This window comes from Pleurodeles waltl, chromosome 6 (assembly GCF_031143425.1).
Source record: "Pleurodeles waltl isolate 20211129_DDA chromosome 6, aPleWal1.hap1.20221129, whole genome shotgun sequence".
Lineage (NCBI taxonomy): Eukaryota > Metazoa > Chordata > Amphibia > Caudata > Salamandridae > Pleurodeles > Pleurodeles waltl.
In genome coordinates, this window is record NC_090445.1 from 452862108 (window position 1) to 452878829 (window position 16722).

Sequence of the window (16722 nt, forward strand, 5' to 3'; positions counted from 1 at the left end):
ATGTATTTAGAGACTTGTCTCACTTATGGTGTTGGTTTGGACCATTCAAAGATGTTGAAGTATGTTTGTTGTAAACGCTCATTCAAAACATCGCCTTATAATAGTTTAAAATGTTTGATATGGCGAAGTCAGGATTAGGGCTGTGAAGTTATTGCGTCCAATTTGGGCGTGCGGCATGTGTCCTTGAGCTACTCCAAAAATGCCACTAATCTGAAAGAAATAGCATAAATCAAAAACGTCAACTAGTGTTAAAAATCCATGTACGGCTTTAAAAATAGCCAACATATATATGCAGTAGAGGTTGATTTTGAAAATGTGTGCTCGTTGTTTGCTAAATAATACTATTTCGACATTTGTTATCGGTTAATTCAAAAGGATCAGATACTGTTCGATCATGGCAGCCTTTTCAATGTACATGCCACTTTTTGGTTTCCGAGGCCTTCGGGATAAATTACTAGGTTCCACCCGCCGCTGTGTAGGGAGCCCCCCATTGTCATCGGCATGCCGCGCCTTCGTCCTCCTGATTGGTCCTAAAAAACTGCCAGTCCTCCCTTCTCAGGTACCGCCCTTCATTTGGCCACACCGCCTCAAACATGCCTGCGGACTTCCTCCGTTTTCAATTGGAGATTTTACAAGGAACAAGATCACGCCCTCTTCCAAGAATGGCCATAGGGAGTGTCACTAACGTGGAGAGGTTGTCTCTATTGGTCAGAAAGGATGAAATGGGCGGTGACAAAGTGTCCCTGATTTGGGAGTGGGGGAAAAAAATAGAAGTTTGGAAATCTCTTTTCTGGGTGAAGACCAAGTTGAGGTAAAGTGAGAAGGGAGGCCAGGAGGAGCCAGAAACCGGGAGGAGAGCAAGGTACAGGGCATTCATGTAATGCGACTGAGTGCTTTCTTTGCGGTGGACGGGGGACTGAGTACTTGTGCGGCGTATAGTGGACATGTAATGTGCATTGAGAAAAGGGTGAGGATACAGTTCAGTGCGCTTGAGACTGACTGCATGTTGGTACCTAGCGAGGGGTTTGCACAGTGTGCTGCGTGTAATGTGAGAAGGACTCCACCGTGCATTGGGTATCGGTGAAGGGTGGTGAAAGGAGGTTGATAAGAGTGCATGGCAAGGAGGCGGTAGCTCAGTGCGGTGTGCTGGAGACTGCGCGTGATTAGGGAGGAAGAGAGGATTCCATTCAGGGCTACTTGCACAATTCCGTGTTTAACCGGAAAATAGTGAGCATGTATGCGAATTATGCGGCTACTAGTGGAGCTCGTTTTGCTTACTTGAATGATACTATAGAAGGGGCATAGAAGAGAGGACTGGACAGTGCGTCGGGGCTGCGTATAATGTGTACAGGGACGAAATAACGGTGAGGAATTAAGCACTCTCGGTAATGGGAATTACGTTGAACGTCTGTGTGAGCCGTGATGTGTTCAGTGCGGGGTGTGCACCATAACTGCATGCAACATACAAGAGGGGACAGGGGGTGGGGGTCAGCTGCACATGGTTTGTACCGAGAGTGCAACACAATCATTGTGCTGCATCTACCGTGGAAAACGCAATCTGAAATTTGGGAAGGACATTATAAAAAGTGTGTTATGTGTATATTGAGTATAGCAATTAGCCGTATGCAGCGCGACCAAGGGGTTTTGTACACGCCTCCTGCAGCAGAGGGTGGTGATTGTAGCATACTGCCAGTTAAACAGTGAGGGTGTTTGTATGCAATCTATACAGCACGTAGTGGTGTGCACTTTTACTGTGCTTTGCGTGGGGAATTCAGGGAAAGAGCTGTAGAGTAGCCTACGCACAGGAGCCTAACTTACAAAAAGAAGGGGAGCAACAATTGAGGCGTGTGCGCTGCACATACAATGCAAGCTGGCGCATTGTTGTAACCAAAAGGATGCCTGCTACAGGCGACACTGCGTGTAACATGCACAGACCAGTGTGGTGCTCGCGCAGTCTGTTCTGGTGTGGGACTAAGCGCCACATAGGAAGAGATCACAGCATATACAGTATGAGAAACATAGTTACCAGAGGGCCTTATGCGAAAACGTTAATTTACAGTCACGCAGCTTGTTGGTACGTGTACCTCCATAGTGCGTCAGTGAGGTGTAAATGAGAAACGGCGAATCCTGAGCCTCGGGGACTATACGTGCCATTCTTGCATATATATGGTGTCCACCGGCTGATCCTGTCTAAGAACTGTGGTACATCTCTTTTGTTGCTGTTTAGATCCCTAGATTGACATCGTGCTATGTGAGAGAATGTACGCTGTCAGTTACTCCTGAATTGGGGAGCAGTTTAGAGGGGTACCTAATTCCCGTAGAGGGGGCTCTGCAGAGGGGTCCCGTACAGCCTGCTGCTGCTTAAGAAGCCATGTGTGAAGGAATGCCGAGGCAGGGATTGAATGATGTGTGGGGGGAGGGGAAGGGATGATGGATGTGGATGGTACAGGATTGATGGATGCGCGGAGCAGGAAGCCAGTATGTGGGAGATGGGGCTCCGGGAATGAAGGGTGTGGGAGGGCAGGGATTGGGGCTTTACAGAAAAAGGATTAAGAACTGTAGGAGAGAAAAGCTGCTAGCGAGAAAGAGGAACGTGGGCAAACTAAGGGCGGTCGGTGGATAGCTGCCTACGGGGAAAAGGCTGCATGGGTGTACATGATTGTGAGCAAATAGTTGTAGGGTACACGTTTCAGTGTGTAAGGGCTGCGCATGTGTGAGAATGCAGAACTGCATGTCCTTGAGTAAAGGTGTTTGTGTGTGTATGTGTTTGTGAAGGGCTGAAGGAATGTTCATGCGTGGGCTCACAAAGGTGTGCAAAGGGCTGTATGAGTGTACACACTTGTGTGTACAGGGCTATAGTGGTCTCCTTGTATATGAATAAACGTCTGATCAATTGTGAATGTAAATGGATGTGCAATTGTGCTTGTAAAGGACTGTAGGAGAGTGCAAGTGGTGTGTCTAAAGAGCTGAAGGAGTGTGCATGTCAGCGTGAAATGGCTGCAGGAGTGTTCGAGCTCTGTGTGTCAAGGGCGGCAGCCACATGCTACAACTGAGTGAGTTACTCATTAAATGAGCACTGCGCTTCTGTATGTTTGTTTGAATGCAGATGGCAATGCACCCATGGCAGGCAGGGGGGTTGTCCCGGGGAAGGCTGCTGCTGTTGTGAGAGGCGGGGCATGGAGGTGTAAGTGGTGTCGTTTTGAAGTGTTGCTACTTTTCCTTTCAGCAGCGCAATTCCCTGTGTTACATACAGTGACACTGTCCCTCCAAGCAATTGTAAGCTGGGTGCCTCCCATCCCGAGAGCGCTGCCTTGGTACGAGCCTGCGCTCAGCACCCTTTACAATAATATATGAAAGCGGGCCCGAGGGGCCCCCGCGCTGCCCCGTTGACCTCACGCGGACCAGCCTCGGCGAGCTCTTCTCGCCCATGGGTTGCTAAACTGCACAGTCCGTCATTGTGTTTTTAGAAAGGCACTCCAAGCTCTTTCTGTCCCCTTAATGTCCATTTCCTGCCTCTGACCACACCACTTACTCTTTGATGTCTGAGGCCCAGTGACTCGCAGTGAGTGTGGATTTACAAGCCCAGCACCTCCCCCTCTCCTCGCTCCCCTGCCAGGGAGAAGCGTGCAACAAAAACAGAAAAAAAAGAGAATTGAAAAAGTAGAAAGTTGGCTCTGTGCCCATGCTGGGAGCCGCTCGGGGCTCAGCTGAGGGGCTTCCTCGCTCTGGCTTCAGACCAACTTTGATGTTTTTGAGGGGCAGTGATGGGCTGAAACTGCTAAACCATTAAACGCCACGTTTTGCGAAAAGAATCTGGCCTCTATGCCCCCGTTTGTGCTGCGCTCTGTCCAAGTGCCGGCAGAACATGTGCCGGATTCCTGGCTTGGGTGTTGCACGTGAATTGTTTTCGTGTATTTTTAGCTCTGGCCTTTCTTGTGCGAAAGACAATGCATCTTGTTTTCAAGATTTTAGTTACAGAGGCGCCAGTCACGGGCTGCATGTATCTAGGAACTTCGGCCATTTAAGAAATATTTAAAGCCCTGGCTTTAGGCTCTTTAAAATTGCTGTTAGGACCGTTTCCGCGCAGCATGTGGCTGTTGCTAGCGCTATGACGCCCTCATCTGTATCAGATGTGCTCTATAAACTCATAAGGGAATAAATAAAATATATGTTGAACACAAAAGATTGAAGTGTGAATGCATGTGTGAAAATAGTGGGGGTTCCCGGGAACCCGCCCCCAGGTGTACTTGGGTGTTTTTTTCCCTTTCTTTTCTTTAGATGTGCTCCACCCCTTTGCAGTTCGTTTTGGGCTGTTTACTGCCAAGAATGGCGACCCCTTTTCCCCTGCTGGTGGGTTAAGATGGCAATCTACGTGGTCCAGGAAGCTGCAATTGTTATCTTGCAATAACCTCGTAGCACTATTTTTGTACAATACGAGTGCGTCTGATTGATTTAAAAAAATAGCACCTCTGCAATTTCATGTTTTTTTGTTCTTTTTTGGACAAAACGAACTGTTGTTAGTTATGCGTGTGTATTGGAATGCACTTTTACGACCAATTGTAATTGTGCATTTATTTTTCCTCTTGTGAATGGTACACCACTGTTTTCCGTGTGTGGTAGACACTTCTTGGCGCTGCGTGCTGTGCTGCAGTTTTATGCCGCTTTATTGCACCCTAATAACCCTTAAACCAAACACTTTTAGCGAATGCCACTTTTCTTTGTTTCATACGGAGGGGGAGCCCTGCTGAGACATTTATTTATTTTTTTTCTTTTTTTCTTGCAGCTTCCTCTGCACCGGACTGCGCCCCTGCACCTCACCGTGGAGCGGACTGACGATGCGGCTGCGGTGGGGTCCCCCCTCTGAGGGGCACGAGCAGTGATCGGGGTAGGGTGCTGGAGGAGGGATCCCGGCTCTTGCGCAGAGGAGCGCTGTCTGCCTCCAGCCCTGTGAACAGCTGCGTTGTTCTCTGCAAGCCCCCTGCTCTGACAGCTCCATCTGGGGGAGATAAAACCAAGGGAAACACCCAGGATCGCCGCCTCGGAGTGTGTTTTTTTTCTTCTTTTTTTTTCACCGCCTTTGCCTGCTTTTGGAGGGCATCGTCAGAAAACGGATTGCCTTTTCTTCCAACGCTGTAAACATGACGTCTCCAGCCAGGTTTAAGAAGGACAAGGAAATCCTGGCAGAGTATGACGCCCAAGTCAAAGGTAGGCACCCCGGGTTATGCTGGTCGTTACCTTCGCGTGATTCCCGAGGTCGGGGTCAGCCTCAGCTCTGGGCATTGAAAGACGCCCTATGTAGGATACCACTGTATTGCCCCTATACAGAAGCTTGCTGGCGGGTGGCACTACTTACCTTTGTATGTCGTGAAACGTACCGTTTGGTTTGCATGTATCCCTACATCTAATCCTGTATTTGGTAGCGGTTGCGGCTTGTATAGGTGTTTTAAAAGGCCGTTGTGCTGTTTCTTCGCATGTTACAACTATGCATTGCCATATCTTTTAGTCGTATGATAGAGGATGCAGTGTGTGCGTTGTTAATCCAAAATATGCTCTCGTTTTTTTCAGTGATATTTTATTATATTAATGGATAGTCCCTGGAATGCCTTAACCAATAACCACCGTTTTTTTTTAAATTTATTTTTTCGGGCGAGGCACTTTAAACGCGACGTCCTCTGGTAGAGCTGCCTGACAGGTGCCTCCTGCCGAGAGCATGACAGGACATGCTGTCTGCATTTAGGCCAGGAGCACAGCTCGCATATTCATCCAGCAGGCGAGGCATGTGTCTCATTGCTTCTCATTTTTATCGGGGATTATTGAGCCAGGAAATATTCATGTCAGCTGCCTCTGGCCAAGCATGCATTACTGTAGGTTCTTGATTTTGATGAATTTGCATGCTATTTACGTTTAAAAAAAAAATATATATATATATATTGTGGGCGCCTTATATAGTGTCTGAACCTAAATAGTAAACAGCTGGTACACACACAAGAACTGAATTAAAGAACACCAATTCGCGCTTTATCAGATTGCATATGTTTATTGGGGGACTTGTCTCTTTAAAAACGCCTTGTTGGAAATAACATGCGCACTCCTTACTCTTGACTCTTCTCTGGTATTTTAAAACGTGTCTCCGTCCTTCAGGGTAGGGATAGCAGAATCCTAAAACGTTTAATTCTAATTGGAGAATCCATGCATTGCAGCACAATTATGTTAGTCGTGTAGTGGAAGGATGTCGGGGTGTCCAGCTTTTAGTTTGAGTCTGAGGAATATTTTTGGAAAATGTAATCGTTTTAAATGCAAAAGTCAAAATCCCTGACATGACATTATCGTATTGTGTGTCCTTAGGCAATTATTATTATTTTTTTTTTTTTTGCTCCTTGCATCTATCTACCTTCTCATTTCTGACCAAGAACCAATCGCTTACAATTTGAGTCAGCGCTAATACCAAGTACTATTTAGAAATGTCTAGCTACAGTTAACATTTTTATGTAGGTTGTGTGTGTCATGCATCCATTGTGGGCAGCTATCAGATGCTCGCTGTGCCGTAGGTGGTGATGTGGCGTGCTCCCATTGAGGCCTAGTGATGGGTTACTTTTGAGTCCCTTCAGAGGATGTTGCTTAGTAGTTTCTCCCTGGCTGGATTGTCCCTTTCATGTCGAGGTCATGATTGATTTGCATGCAGTTGCTTATTGACAAACAAGCTTGAAGCAATATAATGGATTACGTCCAGAGAAATTACCTGTGGTCTAGATGAATTCGGGAATTTCCATGCATCATGTCTTAGAATTTGAAAATTATGTAAAATTATCCAAAAAGGCAGTGAGCACTATAGAAATCTACATAACCTTTTAGACAGCTAAAGTATCTACTGCTGAGCGTACGCATGCAGACATGTAGTTAAGGGCATGCATTGGTCTAGTGTGGGAACCTTACCCTAAAGGGAGCATCTAAGCACATGAATACGTTTTGTTATGCCTGTGCACTTATGGAAAAGTACCTTCCTTCTGTTCTGACATGAGTACTACCTGTCAGGCCAGTTGTGCTGTACTTAATGTCTTCTACGCTCAGGTGCATACCTGTACTTATCTGTCGTGGCTGGCCTTGCCAGCTCACATGCTTGGCATCGGGCTGAGTTGGCATTCCGTGGCACCGAGGTGGAGCACTGCTGATTGTGTGTCCTCCGGCTGACCGCTGATGCTTTAATCCATCTGTGCACTAGAAATCTAGAGGAGATTAAAAATGGGCTTTTCTAACCCCAGAAAAGTACACTTTGAAAAATGCTAGCTGTCCACCTAGAACTGGGATTTTTAACTGCCTCTCTGCTGGTTAGATTGAGGTGCATGTCTCTTTATATAGAGTATTCAGCTCTTAAAATAGTGGTGTCGTCTCAGTATAGCATGATGTGTTATTGATGCTGTGAACGTAGTACCCCGTTCATGCAGTGCACATTGTGACCTTAATCACTGAGATACCTGAGAGAGGTGAACACTGGAGTCTGAGGTCCTCCGTGTTAGCGTAAGCCTATGTATTGCATTGTAGAATTTATATAGCACTTACCGTATAGGGTGTGTAGTTGGAAGGATGTTTTTGTTTTGATCTCATGTGGGAAGTGATCCATGTCGTGTGTGATGACCACCGAGGTAAAGTTATCGTGTTATGGGCCGTAGTGCTTAGCAGCGCTTTGGATGATGGCATGCAAGAGCAAACTAGGGGGCTGAGCGGATGTCATATATTAATGTTTAATTGCAGACTGTAAAAGATTACCATTTGATTCAATTTCATGTAAATGTATGTCATCTGGGTGTTGTGAAAACCTGACTTATTTCCAGCATTTTTGGATCAATGTTTGACACTGATGTACTTGAAGCTGCTCTCATTGTCTGTCCATTATTTCCAGCTCTTTAAACTCTCTGTGCTTTGAACCCTCCATGCTATGTCCTTAAGCCACAAGGTTCTCGCACAGTCTGTCCATGTACCGCAGGTACTCAGAATATCTACTTGCTTTTAGCTCACTACATTATGTTCACGTGCTACAGGATCCTTGAATTGTCCATCCTTGTGCCCCAAGTCCACAGATTGTCCAATGCTTTCGCACTGTGTACCTCAGTCCTCTTTACTATAGTGAAAGCGAGTTGTACTTGAACTCCTGTAAGAAGAAAACAATTGAGGACACCCCACACGTTTCCTGACACCAGGACTGGACTAGAGTATTCAGTAACTCTCACATTTTCCTGCCGGGTGTAGGCAACGGGGGAGAGCACCATAGGTTGATAAGCCCCAACCATGAAATCTCCATTGCTTTATATTCTAGTCATGGCCTCCTGCAGCGTGGGGCTTGTTTGAACTTTTTTGCTTGGGTTGACTTAGCTTTCCAGTTTGCCTTTGTCTGCCACCCGGAGTTCACCGGCGACCAATAGCGTCTGTATTTCTCAACATAGTTGTTAAAGCACCTGCCATGTGGACGATTGGGAGATCGCGAGTGTTTGAATGTTCCATGACGCTTTCTAACTTGTAGCTATGTAAGCAAGTCACTCCTTTATCCTTGAGTCTTGGAGGCACCCCTCTCGGATGGCAAGCTGATTCCTCCGCTATTCCTCCCCTGATTTCAGTCATTCTGCTTGTCCACAGTTCATACCACCCCTTCTAAAGGCGTCATTAGTCAAATAATTTTGCCACAGAACTAAAGCGGATAATACCTTTTCAGGAGGTGCTGTTGGCAGCTGCATCATGTCCTAGGCCCACATGCCTGATGTGTCACCAGGCATGCACGGGCCTAGGGAAGGACATGAGAGTATTGTTTATTTACAGATCCAAGATGGCAAACACCTTTTGGATTTACAAGTACTGCAAAACCACCTTTGTCGTGTGCAGCAGCCCAGCAGACGCCATTTGCCACCGAGGGGGGGAAAAAAATAATAATAAAAGAATGTTACAGAATGAGTGGTTTTGAGAGCAAAGGAGGAAAATGGGGGGTGTCATTGGGGGCAAGGGGACAATGGAGGGGCTTTGAGGAGGGCCAGTGGAAGTGCGCAAAAAATAATGAAAAAACCTGAGATGGGTGAAGTCAATGGACACGCTTCGGGAGAGGGGTGAGGGAAGAGTGAGCAAAATGGTCCACTGGAGGGGGGTGGGTGGGTGTTTGGGGCGGAAAGCAGTACATGAAGGAGAGAGCTAGAAAACACATGCGCTCTCAGGGTCTGCTGAAAGAAAAAGAAGAAAGTAGTTTCCTAAATGTGAGCACTGAAAGTGTACAAGTCAACCAATCAAAAGGATCTTTAAGAGGCTATGCTCCAGGAGAGGCAGGCAAACACAAAAAGAGGTAGGCAACTCATGGAATGAGAAGCAGGCAAATGAGTGACATTAAAGTCGGGAAATGGTAAGCAGTGTGAGCTCAAAGTCCACTAGGCCTAGGGTTTTAGTATAGTTAGTTCACAAAAGACTTTTCCTTTACAGATGGGTAAAAGCTGCCTGGTAGCAAGACCTCAAAAAGGCGTGGCATATAGAGCGGAGGTAAACCTTTCTGCTTTTGATTGGCCAGAGGAAATACCAGATGACATTTCCTGCAAGAACTATTCCAATTCCTGTCACAGGTGACTATAAGGTAGACATAAAGGTCACAGTAATTTGTTTGATTTAAATACTAACGAGTCAACTGTCTGTCTTAAGTTATTACTCCGCAGTTCAGGTGTTAATTACCTACAGTCTCCGTTCTATTATACTGTTAACTCGTAGTCGGTTGTTGGCCTTTCTAACACACAATCGCTTCAGAAATAAACTGACCCGCCTCTGTGCACAGTGCTAATGAGACAAATGTCTTGAGGTGCCTCTGTAGTTTTCATTTGAGCTTGACCAATGGATAGCTTCACTGAAGTGGTGAGAGGACCAGCTTTGCACCCGAAAACAACACATATATTACATCACCAGTAGCTCCTGAGACATAAGAATAGTTATGACTGCTAAAAGGTCACACCATGTCAGCATCCTTCGCAATTTGCAGTGGGTAATTCGGGTTTCCTATGCCCGTCTCTGAGACAGACAGACAGATATCTATCGAACACCAAAACACTTCTCACACAGGCCGTACTGCACCCACGCGCTATGTATCCATTGACCTGTTGTGCACAACTGTCAGTACAAGCTAAGACACCTAGCACAAAAAATGCAACCAACTATCAAATGGTGGTCATTGATTTAAGTAAAATCAAAAGAGGTTTTAGAGTAGATGCCTCACCCACAACTAATAGTGGTATGCTTCACCATGGCGCCTATCCACACCATGGTAGGTGGATACCACCTTGGCAGACTCAACTAAATGTGGGAGTTCTTAGATAAATCACTACTGGATTTGGAGCAGGGGTCCAGAAAATTAAAAATGTCTCATGCTGTACCCTAGGAAATTACCTTTTAATGTTTGGATACCTGTGACATGATTAAAGTTTTGTGTGCAGGGTGTGTTTGACTTATAATGACTCAGTCATCCTTATTAAATCGCCAACATGTTTCAGCCTGATAGCTCATTCATATAATGCTATTCCAATTAGGCCCAAGGCTCTCACCTAATGTAATTCTCCTCTTGGATGGAACCTCAAACTTAGGGGTGTGGTCCAGGAGTCATGGGAGTCATTTGGGGGAGTCATGCTCCTGTAGTCGCACATCTGTCTAGGTAGTTGTGGGGTATAGAGTGCTATGTAAATGCAACTGCAATACAACATGGTTATTTTGGGTGGAAATCCTAGTTTGACTCCAACATGTAGCCTGACGGGCACTTTGCCCTTCGTTTTGAAATATTTGATGAAAGCTGAGCTTCACACCCTGGAAAGAGCTTCTGTGATTTGGGACTGATCACCTTTGAGCGTGACTTGCTCCACAAGTCTGTTTATTTTATGAGTATTAGGGACATGGTGTCAAGTAACTTGTAGCTGCCTAAACACACGAACCAGCAGCAGATAATTCACGTTTACAGAAAGTGCAGAGAAAAAGTGTGAGAGGCCTACCCGCAATATATCTTAATTCTGTGTTGGTCATCAATTCATAAAACAGCTCAGACTTCTTCTGGATTCTCCACGTTTCTGCCAGTGATCTGTGGCTGGTGTTCAAAATGACTCCTTTCTGTCCTGAATGCGTCACTGATCTGGTTGCATGTCCACACGTTTGCAAAATAAGCCAAGAATGCGAATGCATGGCACTCTTAAAACCAAGCTAAGAGTGGTTCGTGTAAAGAAAAAAGCTGCTAAATATGTGAGGTAAAGGACTTCAGCAGTCAGGCGGAAGGAGAGCATAGTATGGAAACACGAATACGCATGCGGTTCCGTTTGACAGTGGTGGTGCGCCTGGCCTGGGCCAAAGGTGTGATACTTGTTGTGAAGGCAGGACCGCTGCCATGGGTAGCTCTAAGGAGGGTCTGGGCTCTAAGGGTGGTGTGTCTGGTAGGTGAGTGTGGTGCACCCGAGGTAAGGGTGGATCATACTATGCTTAAGGACGTGTAATGTAGAATGTCCACTATAAATAAAACATTTTTTTTGGGGAAGGATGAACATGGGCTTTAATATTAAATTGACACACTAATTGATCATATGCATGGGGTGAGATGTGTTGATGGTGTTCCTACCTAGCCAGTCCCCATCAGTCCTTTACTCTTTTGTTTGTTGCTGTCACATTTAGAGAGCCTGAATGTTTGTATTATGCTGCTTATCTGTAAATAGTGCCGAAATATAAGATGAACTGTCCATTCCACTAATTGTATGACACTCTGGAAACCAGCCATGACTTTGGTATGCATTCTAGAAAAAAAATCTACATAAAGTAATCACTTATTACATCAAGAACTTGGTTTCTATGTCAAAAGTAGGCACTTCATGGGAGAGTAGATGGGCTGATGGTCCTCTTCGTTGCTGTACATTCTTTACCCTCGCCCTACACTCCAAACTTTGCTTTTATTCAGATTCTCATGTTAGGCACGGATCTGCTATTAAAGCCATGCATACCCCACAAATGACCCATATACACAATGTTGCAAATCAGTGTGCTGGTGCATTTGCTCCCACTGAGTAACTCCCAGAGGACCGCATCAGTATAAGAATGGTGGGAGGGGTATGCTAGTCTTGAGGGTATAAAAATCTTCGATGAATTATATTAGTTCAGGTGGCATATTCCTAGATTTGCCGGATTGAGTCTATTATGTATTCGGAGAAAACGCAACAGGCCCCTAGAAGGAAATGTGTTGCTGAAGCAGGTGATGCCGGCCTCTCCACGATGTAAAAATCACCTAATGAGCCAAAGATGCTGAGCTGTAAGGCCGCCTAAGTGACCGTCTTCAAGATGTGCATGTAACATTGAGGCTGAAAGCAGAGCGTTTCTTTGATTCATTCTAAATGCAATGGTTTTAATTTCCTTACTTGAATTCCTTTTTTTTTTCTAGCATGCCTCGTCCATTTGTACCAAACGTGGAGTTTTGAAACACTTGAATGTGCCTGTGCACTATCAGGTTTGATGTTTGCCTCTGATTACACAAAGGAGCTGGCAGATTAGGAATTTGAAGTGCTTGCAACAAGTTTTCTTTGGACCGGGCTGGGGTGTATGTGGCAGAAAGACCGCAGAGTGCCATCTAATGGTTGTGAAGCAGCACAATCAGTGATATTTCGATGCCTGTCATTTAATTGCAATCGGAGAATTCGGGTAACGAGGGTGTCCTTTCACGGCTATCCAGTCACCCGTACCTGATTTGTATAGACTGTCATGCAGGTCGGAGCCATCTCCGGATCCTTTGGGTGACACAGAGAGCGGCATAAGATAGCATTAGGAGCTACCGAGGAAAAACTACAAACACTAAAGGAGACTGATACTTGTAGTCGCCTCAGCGGACACTATGCCTTCTCTGCATCAGACCTACTTGGCTCACATAGACCAGGTGATGTTCCTAGTGAAAGACCTGTTGATCTCCTACAATGCACACAACGCCGTGCATCAGTCCTACTTCTCTTTCATGTTGACTGTTGAGGGGAAGACTTGCGGGTCTCCGCACCTTGTCTACGTGGCAATGTGTGATGGGTGCGCTTTAATGTTGGACATTTGTCTCTTAAGCGGTGGTGTCACTTTCCGCTTGTCAGCTTAGGTAAGTAGCTTCATGGGCAGAGATTTTAATAGCTTAGAGAGCCTGCTTTTGCAGAAAAAATGCAATTCCGAGAAAAGAAGGTTTGTCAATGTTGTGATTTGGCCTCCATGACTACTTCGTTTTTGGAATAATTCTTGGTTGCGGATCTGCACTCCCAAATTAAGGCAGCATGTGGCGATTGCTTGCAGTGCCTTTTCAGAGAACGATCCCTCACATGACCACATTCCCAGAGTGAAGGAGTTGGGAGGCCATCATCGCGCTGAGTGTGACTGAAGTAGACTCATTACCATTCTAAATATTTGCTTTGTTTCATAATATTTGTTCTTCTTTTGTGGAGCACTGCTGAGGCGCCCCTGGCAAGGAAGTGGTGGGGAGGCAGAGCTTCTTCCTGTGTCATCTACAGAGTACCTGGCACGAATTTAACTGGCTCTAGGGCTGTTGGGGATACCCCCACGGCTAATGCATCTAAGAGGGACTATCCACTCCTTCATGCAACCAATACTCAGAAACTACATTCTGTCTTTTTGGAAATGCACTGTCCTGTGCCAGGATACGCCATAGCTCAGCGAGTGATGCGTCTATTGCGGAATTTGTCTGAATCCTATAGGCCATGTGGTTGAATCCTAGACAGGCCGATCTAGACTTTTATCTTTCAGAAGCTGAACATGAATGCCACTGATTTCAGTAACAGTGGCCGTCATTTTTAAGACAACACCACTCCTTTTTTTTTTTTTTTTTTTTTTTTTTCTTTAAGCATTAGATGAAAAATTAGCTCATATTACCGTGATCAGATGTTCTGCTGCACTTCACAGTATACTTGCACTTTAAAGTTTATTTTGGTGGTCACTTGTATGTTCCAGAAGGCTGTCTGAAAGAGCCATTGTCCTTTGAGGCTTATTGCAAACACCCTCTTAGGCCTTCCCCCACTCCGTACACCTTTACTTTCGTCATTTACTCTAATTTGGTCTTTCTGAGAAAACATTTGTGACTGGGACTTGAGGGAGCACATTCTCTTATCAACTAGACCTCCTAATGTCAACCTAGTCAAACCTGGAAACCCAAAATAACCTGGATGCAGACACAGCTAAGACACTGCATCTTATATTGGGTTTAAAATATGCTGCACCAGAACGTCTGATTAAAATTTATAATCTGAATGATAATGGAACAGCTGGGATTACCTGTCTATGTTTGAGTAGGAGCAGCAATCTCTGGGTACATACTGAACGTCATTTGGGGAAAATCTCGTCAACCTGTTTGAGACACTGATAAACATTTGTCAGCCTCCTTTAACTAGCTATCCCTCATGCCGGCAATTCTCATCAGGGTAAGGCCATACTACACTTGACCGCTTCCGAATCTCGGCCTTGTTGGTGACCCCCACTTGGTACCTCCAGAGATGTACAGCCCAACCACAAACATTTTTGTTTGACAGCATTTTTGCCAAGACCCACTCATATATGTATCATAAATGTTTCCAGTAAATGAACGCTCTTGACTAGTTCACTTTCCCTCTGCTCTTGTGGTCACCTCTTTGCACGCACACACTTCCTACAGAGAATAGCACCACATCACCACCGCCTGCTGCAACTGTGCTCCTCCCCCGGCTATCGCCTGTAGCCCACTTGAACCTCCACAGTGATACTGTCCACTTGCAGAAAACTTTCCCTTGTTCTTCCCTCCCTTGGACAACCACTTGGATAGTGCACATTCTTCAAATCAATATTTTGGTCAGTTCAAGCCCCTACGAAATGATTGTCCCAATCAATTTATACTTGTTTTAATATTCGGATTGTCCAACTGAGGTTGTAACGTAGAGGTGCGCTATCTGCGCAGACGTCTCGCTGCTGCTCTGAATGTTTCAGGATTGTCCGCATTGGCTCCCGTTTCTCCATGTCCAAAACTGGTACGTTCTTTGCTCATGCATAGCGCTGATGGCCATTTCCATGGAATTGCCTTTTTTTCTCCGTGCGTCCCTTTGTGCAAATGGGAAGCCCTCAATCGATTGTATCTGATGTTTGGTTGTGAGAGATTAATACCACGTTCTTTCAATGTTCGGTTTATAAGTGGTATGTATGGTTCATTGTGAAGGTAGATTGTGTTTGAGTCTGCATATATTTGCAGCAGTTTTATGTGCATCAAAGGACGTGCTAAAGATAATGTATTTTTCTGCTTTGTGTGGCCACTTGTCCAGAGTGTTCTCAATCTATGCATCTTTGTTCAGGTTGGTACTTGATCTGATGCTGTGTGTATGTCGGGTGATGTATTTATACTAAATTCATGGGCGTGTTTTTGTGGTGTCAGTGTGATGTGTGAGACTGCTTTTGGTTTTGCTGTGGTTTTTGCTGCAAAAATGGCTAACTTTACCTGCTGTGCACCTGGGTGGGGCACATAAGGGTTTAGTCTAACCAGGGGTGTGGAATTTATTAAAATATCTACTTGTCCAGGGGACAGGTTGCTTCTCAAATCTACTTGTCCTGTAAAAAGATCTACTTGTCCCTTTGGTGCCATGTAGTGTGGCGACAAATTATGGCAGCAATTAATAGCCTCTCTGATTATGCCAGGGCTACTACCATAGTAGGGCTTGAATACTTGGAGTTTCAATCCCTACTGTAGAAATGTCCTTATTTTGCCACCTTTCTGCAGATCTGCATACTGGGGCTGGAGGAAGCAGTAAGCAATAGTTCCAGGGCTGGAATGCCTTTGAGTCTGCAAACCTACTAACCTGCATGTTTTAAAGATTTTTACCAGCTTCTCTCTAATATTTTCCCATAATAAGAAAGGTTGGACATTTACTCCTGACAATGGCAGAATTAGAACTTCTTCCAGGGTTGGGAAGAAAGTGGCTGGAGGGAAAATGAACTTGCAAATGCTCAATAGATATTCACATGAGCAAATCTACACATCGTATTTACCCACGCTAAAATACAGTTCACAAATATTTTATAGGGGTACGACATATACCATGGGTGCACTTTTGTGACTTTCTTTAAGAATTTGGGGCCACAAGTAGGTAGGTTCAGATTTGTGACCTGCAAATTGCGAGTCGCAAATCCGAATGTAGGATGGTGTCCTTGACACCATCTGTGATTCGCAAGGGCTTCGCAAATGCCCACATCATGAATAATCATGAGGTGGGTCGCAATTTGCGACCCCCTCACGAATGGTGGCATGCTGGAGGCAGCAGACCACCATGTCTGTGACTGCTTTTCAATAAAGCAGTTTTTTTTGTAATGCAGCCCGTTTTCCTTAAAGGACAACGAGATGCATAACAAAAACGAAAAATGAAACGTTTTCGTTTCATTTTTTCAGAGCAGGCAGTGGTCCACAGGACCACTGCTTGCTCTGAAAAAATGTTTACAGTGACATTCACAATGGGAAAGGGGTCCCATGGGGATCCCTTCCCTTTTGCGAAAGTGTTAGCACCCATTTGAAATGGGTGCAAACTGCGATTGGTTTGCGCCCGCGTTCGCGGTCACAAAACAATCCTACATTGCACTGCGAGTTGCAATTAGGAAGGGAACACCCCTTACTAATTGCGAGTCGCAAACCCGTTTTGTGATTCGGTAACCAGGTTACTGAATCGCAAAACTGGGTTTGTGCATCGCAAT

At 45.3% G+C, this 16722-nt stretch overlaps 1 protein-coding gene across 1 annotated transcript in view; it reads left to right on the forward strand.

Annotated features, from left to right (window-relative positions):
* Positions 1 to 740: 740 nt before the first annotated feature.
* Positions 741 to 16722, forward strand: part of SRGAP2 (SLIT-ROBO Rho GTPase activating protein 2) — a 488054-nt gene continuing 472072 nt past the window's right edge. The window contains exons 1-2 of the mRNA XM_069238579.1: positions 741 to 862; positions 4784 to 5205. Coding sequence (XP_069094680.1) covers positions 5139 to 5205 — 67 coding nt within the window. The 5' untranslated portion in view covers positions 741 to 862; positions 4784 to 5138. The remainder of the gene's footprint in view (positions 863 to 4783; positions 5206 to 16722) is intronic.